The sequence below is a fragment of the Nelumbo nucifera genome, chromosome 3 (genome assembly GCF_055504915.1).
Source record: "Nelumbo nucifera cultivar China Antique chromosome 3, China Antique-T2T, whole genome shotgun sequence".
Lineage (NCBI taxonomy): Eukaryota > Viridiplantae > Streptophyta > Magnoliopsida > Proteales > Nelumbonaceae > Nelumbo > Nelumbo nucifera.
In genome coordinates, this window is record NC_142651.1 from 97152606 (window position 1) to 97161032 (window position 8427).

At 39.3% G+C, this 8427-nt stretch overlaps 1 protein-coding gene across 2 annotated transcripts; it reads right to left on the minus strand.

Annotated features, from left to right (window-relative positions):
- Positions 1-5577: 5577 nt before the first annotated feature.
- Positions 5578-8038, minus strand: LOC104586880 (protein DETOXIFICATION 48-like). 2 transcript variants are annotated; one of them, XM_010244255.2, is made up of 2 exons: positions 7283-8038; positions 5578-7188 (listed from the first exon to the last, which is right to left on the minus strand). In XM_010244255.2, exons 1-2 carry the CDS (start codon positions 7355-7357, stop codon positions 5785-5787), a joined length of 1479 nt encoding a protein of 492 aa, XP_010242557.1. In that variant the 5' UTR covers positions 7358-8038; the 3' UTR covers positions 5578-5784. The 2 variants fall into 2 exon arrangements, with proteins under 2 accessions (XP_010242557.1, XP_088757845.1); XM_088901719.1 differs by having other exon boundaries at positions 5579-7192; positions 7283-8037.
- Positions 8039-8427: the final 389 nt, after the last annotated feature.

Here is an 8427-nt window from a genome sequence, read left to right on the forward strand (position 1 = left end):
ACATTAATTATGTAGTTCATCATTTTTGCCTTTGTATCACAGAATCAAGATCTCGCATCTGCAGCAACTATCGTCTTGGCAACTTACAGCGACCACCAATCAAAAGCGAACACGTCAGTGTTTATTTTTTTGGCTTTTAACAGTAAGTTAACAGGACACCTGGCACTGGTACAAGGTGCCTGTATAAGCTGGCATTTAACGTCATTGATTGCATTTGCATCACCGAAGTATAAACTGGCTACATCAGGAAAACATCAACCACCAAAAACATAAAAACAACCAACATTTCGTAACTTCTCTAACAATTGTAGTGGATAGTGGATTTAGGGGTGCAAATGTGATCCGATCCTATTTGATCGAATTTAGATCACCCCTGATCGGATCTTCGAATTAGATTGGATCCTATTATCCGATAAGAAATTGGATCAGATTCGGATCATTCCTATTTGATCCGAGAAAATTTGATCTGATGTGTACATTGTAAACGCAAATGCAAATATGTACACGGCATATTTACCCTTTTTTCGGTCCATGAATGCAAATATGATTCACATTTTAAATCGTTTTTGCACTTATCTTGTTTGTTTGAAATCGGTGTAAAGTGTGGGCCCATCATTAAATGCTCTAACTATCTTATTCTCTAATGCCTTAACTTTGGTCAAAAAGTTAATTATCAAAAGAACACAAAATTGTATTAAAAAAATAGGTACAGTAATGTTCTCTTATGAGAGTATAAAAGTGTCAGAAAATATATTTTTGATCTGAAAATCATTATTTTTTTACATATCAAACAAGCTCTCGCAAATACAAATCGGGGTATATAAATACCCTAGTTCAGCGTTTGTATCGCAAACAAACCGAACCTTGAGAAATACTTAGCGGAATAAGTATTTCTTTTGATTCTTAGGTAAGTTATATAATTATTTTTCTATCCATAAAAACTCGTTATTAGATTGGAAAAAATTATTATAACCTCTCATGTCAACTTTCCTTCCAAAGTTAATTATGCACTTGGGAGATAGATATCTTATCCACCCAGAAAAAGTTCTGGGAGTCCCATATGAATCTAGGAAACAAAGCAGCCAATGGAAACAAAGCAATCCCATTCGACTTGATCGATGAAAGCTTATGGTCCGTTTGGTTGTTGAGAAAGGATGGGATGGGAAAGGATGGAATGAGAAATGAATATATTTTTTTCCCATTTTGCATCCAGGGTTTGTTTCTTGAGAACTGTATGATCAAAATTCATTTTCCTGTGTTTGTTTTCTAAGAAAATTTAACAGTAAACATATTAAACCAAGTTTGTCATCCTTTCTCACCTTCTTCAATGACATTGCATAGTCGACCACATGAATGTGTAAATTTGCCACGTGGCAACAATGAGGTGCATATAAGATATCACAATCACATTCGACAAAATGGTAACTATCATGTTCCATATTGTGTATGGTACTTGATTGCATTACATATTGTTTCTCATTCCATATAATATAAGATAATCATAGCTACTAAGTTGATCCCAAGAAAACTAATAATGAACCATTTAAAGCTTTCCAATGCACCTGGATCTAAGTAGCTAGTAAGCAAACTAAACACCTATTCACCTGTTCAAAACCTGTTCATTTATGCAAGAAATTCATTCTTAGAACGAGTTATAACGTACAAATCATTCATTGAAGATCTAATAGATGAACACCTGCCAACCTGTCCACATAACATATCATAATAGATCAAGGAAACCTGTTTAAATTCAGCCATACAATTAATCATTCTCTCATCCATGCATGAGAGCTATTGGATCCCATAAAATGAGATCTTATCCTGTTAGTCACACAGTTCAACACCTGTTCAAATCAAGCATTTTAAGAATTAGAACAAGAATGCATGAATCTTGCATTCATGCAACATTCTGAGATCAACATATATAGAAACTAATTAAGTTAACATTCGTGCAAGTTTATTCCAAATCAGCAAAGCGTAAAAGAAAAAAAAAACTTGTAAAAAATAGGGTAGTGAAAGAAAATATTAGATCTGAGATAACTTGTTACTTGAAGCCGAAATCAAATGCTTTGTTGTTTGTGATTACCTAAGGCTTAGTTTGGAAGGAGTACAAATGTAAATATGTAGAGTGCAAAACCTTATATTCTGCATTATTTAGTATGTATTTGCACAGTATATATTTGTATTTGTACTCTTTCCAAACTCAGCCTAAAACAAAAAAATAACACAACCTCAAATCCAAGTTCAACCGAAAAAAAAATGTTTGAATCAAAAGATATATTACCGTGTCGGAGAATAAAGTCCAGATCTGGAACAACCATATTCTAGAATCCAGATCTGGAGATCGTGCGAATAAACTCAAATGACTATTTGGTTAGAAGCTAGATCTGGTTCAATCATGCCAGATCTAAGCCTACCTTCACCGAGAACACCGGTGATGAGGTCTAGATGGCCAAGGACGGATGGACACGGTGGTGAAATTTCAATGGCCACCCATCAAATGGAACAGGAGAAAAACGGTATAAAAAAGAATGGGAATGAAGAGATAGTGTCAGAACTACACTTACCGTCCGACGGGAACGCCGGAGATATGACCATTGGACAAGAGGAAGGGAGGTGAGGATATTCTTCAAATATCCTTTCTCGGGTTTTCTTTCCTTTCCTTTCCCAGTGTTTTCATTTGGGAACCCACACCCCTAGTGTTTCATTTCCTTTCCTAGGTTTTCGTTTGAAACAAACACACGGGAAAAAGAATATTCTTCAAATATGCTTCATTTCCCATCCGTTTCTCGGAAACCAAACGCACCATTAACGATTTATACCGTCTTAGACAAAATTTATTTCTATTCGGATCGGGTGCCATTGTTGGATCGACTTGGGTTTTGGCCTATTGCGCTACAGGATTGTAATTGGGCTTGGGGGCCAGATCTATCTCAATCTACCTCAAATCTGGAGAGGATTGCTTAAACCTTGTTAAATACATTTTTCAAGTTATAACCAAAACATTAGCCCTTAATAATACTGTTGAGCTTTGAAAAGGAGTACAAATACAAATATGTAGAGTGCAAATCGTTGTATTTTGTATTATTTTATATGTATTTGTATTGTATACATTTGTATTTGTATTCCTTCCAAATGTATACAGTGCTAATACATGTATACGGCATCTTTAAACCTTTTATTTGCAGTGTATATGTTTGTATTTGCACTCTTCCAAAACTGATCTTTGAGAAGAGTGCAAACACAAATATGTTCAGTGCAAAATCATGTATATGGTATTTTATTTTATTTTCTTGTGAGGATGTATATGATTTTTCAAAACCCTGTATTTGCACTGTACGTATTTGCATCTGTATTCTTCCCAAACTGAGTTATGGAATTATCAGTGCTTTGGTGGATTATATTTAACTTTTAAGGGTGAGTTTCTAATAGAAGATATAATTCATGTGAATTATGGCACAAGAATCTGTTACATATCCTTTAGGCTATGTTTGGTTTGAAAGAAAAGGTAGGGAAAGGAAGGGAAAGACAGAGAAATCTATATAAGGTTTGTAAAGGTTTTCCTACTTTTTCCTTCCTGTCCATGCATTTTCCTTCAACCAAACATAACCTTAGAGAATAAATACCTATTCAGGACCCTCACCTTTTAGGTTAGAACGGTTCCTTGACATGGTATCAGTGCCTGTTTGAAGTTCAGCTTCCGTCAGGGCAAAGCCCATTAGAGCAGCCTTTATAGCCTTCCAATTGAGAATATGCCCCTACTTGTGTGCTTTATTTCATGGGAAAATATTCCCAATGAAAGGTTGCAAATGTCGGTTGAAACGGTGTAAACACGGGATTGCCCTGAGGGAAGCTGATCTCGCCTGTTTGACCAAGTGATTTTGGTGTTTGTTCCTTCTCACCCCTATTATAATTAATTTGCGTTGATACCGAAAAAACCACTTTTTCTAGGTGAGGATCAAACATGGTCCATTCATACTGAAATGTAATTAATAAATTGATTATAAATTTACTTGCATTGCAACCAAACACAGCCTTTGCATTTGTAGTTTTTGTGTCGTAATGCTAATTTCAACCTTGGAAGCAACTCCTACTCCCATTAATGTTTTCGTACAAAAGTTATATAGCAATGTTTTAAAAACCCACTTAGAACTGGAAGCACTTTGGTCACCGGTTTATGGGTCAGCGGTCCAACCGACTAATCCGAACAGACAGTCTGTTGCAATTTTAAAAGAATAAAAATAAAAACAGCCAAAGACTGTTGTTAGGATCGAACAGGCTGATGGTTTGACCACCTAAGTCAGCAGATCCTGAATAAGTCAATGGGTTTTTGACAAAGTTCCGGTTCAGGGGTGAGATGGAACATGTTGCTTTAATAATTTCCAGGCCAAACAGTCCAACCATCTGGACCAACGACAGCTCAAAAATATGGTATTTAATGCTGATTTAGGGGTGATCATGCACTAGCTCAGCAGTATAAGAGGGCTTCCTTCAAGCCCGAAATTTGTTGGTGGGCCGGGCCAGACTAAAAATATCACCGCTCGTAATCACCCTGGAGTAAATTACATGCACCTCGACTAGGGTTTCCATTAAATACTAGCCCCGTTTGGTTTGTAGGAATAGGGGGTTGGAATTGGAATCGGAATCGGAATAGGGGTTGAAAGCAAAAATAATACTTTTATTAATTAATAAAATATTTTTCTGATTTAATTCTTTCCTTTCAAAAGTGCGGTATAAGTAGGGGTGAAAAATGGGTCGGTTCTACTCGGAACTGATTGGAACCAGCCCCCACCCAAACTAGTTTCAGGGTCTGGGGGTTTACTATACCCGAATTGACCAGAAGAATCGATATATATTGATTGGCCTTGGTGGAATGTGTACGAAGTTGTATTTTATTTTACATTGAAATTGCATTTAACTAAATTGTGGAATGTGTGTGAAGTTGAATTATGGATTAACAATGATAATGTGATATTATCTTGTAAACGGGAGCGGGTTAGCTGAAGACAACATCATACACACCAGGCTGGGCTGCCTATCACGAGTGAACACGCCAGTGCTCACTGTGGGCCCCATCTGTACTGAATACTGTTGTGTTCAAGTGTGATAGGTAGCTCAGCCTGCTGTGTATGATGTTGTCTCCAGCTCATCTGGATTGCTTGAAACCGACCAGCCCCTATCTAAGTTCTGCCTGATTGGAACCAAATCAAATTTCCCCTAAACCAAATTAACCCACACTTACCTAGGTATAAGTAATTGAAATTGATTAATCCTCTCTTGTTCACCCTTTTCCAATTATTATTAACCTGTATTTTTCTTTCTTTAAAACTTAAAATCTACCAAGTAAGATAAATGGAAACAAAAATAATTTTTTTTTTTTTCGTTTGAAAACCCTAAGATGGATTCCATTAATGGGACTCAAATTAAGATTTTAGGTTGCAAGGTTTCTTGAGACAATTACTTAGTCCACCACTTCACTAACATGTCTCATCAGTTTTAGTGGCTGAAAATCAGAGAAACGCTCAGGTGACACAGTCCTGCATATGGTAAGATATATATCCCCAAATTTTAATTGATAATAAAAAAAGTAGATGAATATTCATTAGATGTTGATGGAACCCCACAGCCTTATTTGACATTCAAATTAATAACTTCTTAAAGTTTACTGGGTCTGAGAGTCAATGTTCTCATCAGTCAAAAACCAGAATATTTATATCCAACTCTTTCAATGTTTCAACCAAAGACGCAAATAATCCATATATATCTAATAAAAAACCGAACCGGTTAGACTGTTACAAGGATCTGTTGATGGTGTGCTTCGCTATGTAGAACCAGATGGTCGTCATCAACCCCAGTCAATTTCCAAGCTCTATCAGCTTCCTGAAACCAATCAGTTTGAAGGAGAAAATACACCATTGATAACAGACAACAAGCCTCAGCTGCCAACAGTCCTAACCACAGCCCCAAGAACCCAAAACCAAGGCGGAAAGCTAACAAGATGGCCAGAGGCATTCCCAAGAGATAAAATGCAGCAAAGTTTATATTAGCTCCTAGTCTGGGCCTGGCACATCCCCTCAGGACTCCACAACCAGTCGTCTGTGGGCAATTGAAGAGCTCGCAGAGGCCTATGATGGGCAAAACCGTGCTGGTTAAGTCAAGAATTTCACTATCATCTGTAAACATCTTCCCCCATATGGAGCTGACCCCAGTTGCAAATGTCATTGAGAGAAAACCAAAGAAGGACGACAGGAGTAGAGCAACAATCATGACTCTTCTAGCTTTCCAAGGCATGTTAGCACCCAGTTCATTACTCACTCTAGTAGACACCCCGAAGCTGATGGATGAAGGCATTATATAAAGCAGAGAAGTTGTTTGTATTAATACCCCCATGGCTGCAACCTTTGGCTTAGGATCTGAGAGCAACCCACATAAGATAATCATGAATTCATACCACCACCACTCCAAACAGACTGAGAAACAACTTGGGATCGCCAGCCCCAATATGGTCTTCCACCCAGTAAGGCACTCTAGTGTCACCCCTCGGAACGTCATTTTATGTGAACCCCAGAAGCAGACGTACAGAAATAACATCAGAACAAGATTGTAACTCGTCCAGACAGATGCAAGCGCAGCTCCCTTTATGCCCATGTTCATGCTTATCACTAGTACAAAGTTTATGGGTATGTGTAGGATCAGAGCAATTGTGGCACAGGTGGCAAGGGGGAGAGTTATCCCTTGTGTCCTTAAGTAGATCCTGAGTGGGTGCAGAAGGGATTGAGCGAAGAGATCAGGAATGGAATAAGCCAGGTAGGTTGAGGCCATGGAGGTGACCATGGGGTCTTGGCCACACCAGAGCAATAACCTTTCCATGCTTAGCCATAAGAAAATTAGAGGCAAACAAGAGAATAGCAGGATTACTACTGTCCTTTGTAGTGTGACAACCAGGAGACTCCACCTCTTAGCTCCAAAAGCTTGCCCACAAATCGGCTCCATTCCCATGGACAAGCCAGTGATGATAGAGTAGCCCGTGATGTTGGCAAAGCCAATGGAAAGAGAAACAGCTGCGAGCTCCAACTCACCCAGATAACCAATGAAAAGCATGGTGATCATGGCTCTTGAATAGAGAACCACACCTGTTAGTGCTGTGGGACCTGAAATTTTACTCAATGACTTCACCTCATCCACGATCTAGCTTCAAACACAAATATAAAATACTCAAGTTAAAGGGGGAGGACACATAAATTAGAGAGAGAGAGAGAGAGAGAGAGAGAGAGAGAGAGACCTCAGTCCATGGGGGTAGGGAGTATCTCTTGTAATCAGTTTGATTGAGGTGATCAAGTGCTTGATGTAGCCTCATCCTTTCTGGGCATCAGCGCGTCTGAAGAGAGGCCGTGGTCGTTGGCTTGTTTCTCCAGTACTCTTTAATGTCTTTTCTTTTATATATATGTAGTTGGGTTGTGGTCTGGTTGCCTAAAAATGACAAGAAAATCTTCTCCCAATATGCCAAGAAATCTGGTATAGCTGTTTCTTACTAAAACACTAAACGACTAAAATAGAAAACTCCAAGTATCTTTATAGGAATCGGTGCCTGAGAATTTTAGCCTCAACAACCAGTGTTTATGTCATTCCCAACATCATCTTCTTTATATACACAGCCTAGGAAATAGAGTATTATAAAATAAATGAAAAAAATAATAGACAAGAGCTAGGGAAAATTCCTGTGAATTCATCTCCCATACCCATGAGGCCTCTTACAAATTACAGTCTTCTTCTTCTTCTTCTTCTTACCTCTCAATCTTGTTTCTTTCTCTGGTTCTCTGTGATCCTGTGTGCCTTGTGAGTTGAGACTTGAGAAGAATCATTGTGGCAGAAATCTCGGCTCATGCTTAGTGGCTGATTACTCTCTCTAGCGTCCTTCTTCTTTCTTAGTGTCTCGCTTGTTTTAAGCACTAACGGGTCACAACTGACTTCCCAACGTTCTTTGTTGATGAATAAGAAGACATGCTGGCTATAAACACTACACAAATAAACAAAGTATGGGAGTGCTCGCCCATTTCACTTGGTTTGTATCTTGTAACCAAGATCATGTAATGGATCGGGGCGGACCCGGTCGGACCTATTCATGCACGCATCTTGCCAAATCTTAATTTTGCTTTCGGTCTGGATCTGGGTCTGTTATGGGCACACCGCCCGGCAGCGCGCTGTGGCGCAGGCATAGGCAGCAGCACACACAGCGGGCCGCCCAGCAGCACGCACCGCCCGACAGCGCCGCACATCAGCCCGGCAGCGCGTACAGCAGCACGCACCGCCCGGCAACACGCAGTACGCACCGCCTGGCAGCACGCAACAGCAATAGGGCGGGGCCCACATGACAGCTCATCAGGGTGGGTCCACACTTATCTTACCACATCAGCTCTGCCTGCCAAC

Coding starts and splice junctions, on each gene's coding strand:
- LOC104586880 (XM_010244255.2), bottom strand. CDS start 7,357: ATGAGGCTACATCAAGCACTTGATCACCTCAATCAAACTGATTACAAG. Junction 7,189..7,282: donor CCCTACCCCCATGGACTGAG/GTCTCTCTCTCT, acceptor GTTTGAAGCTAG/ATCGTGGATGAGGTGAAGTC.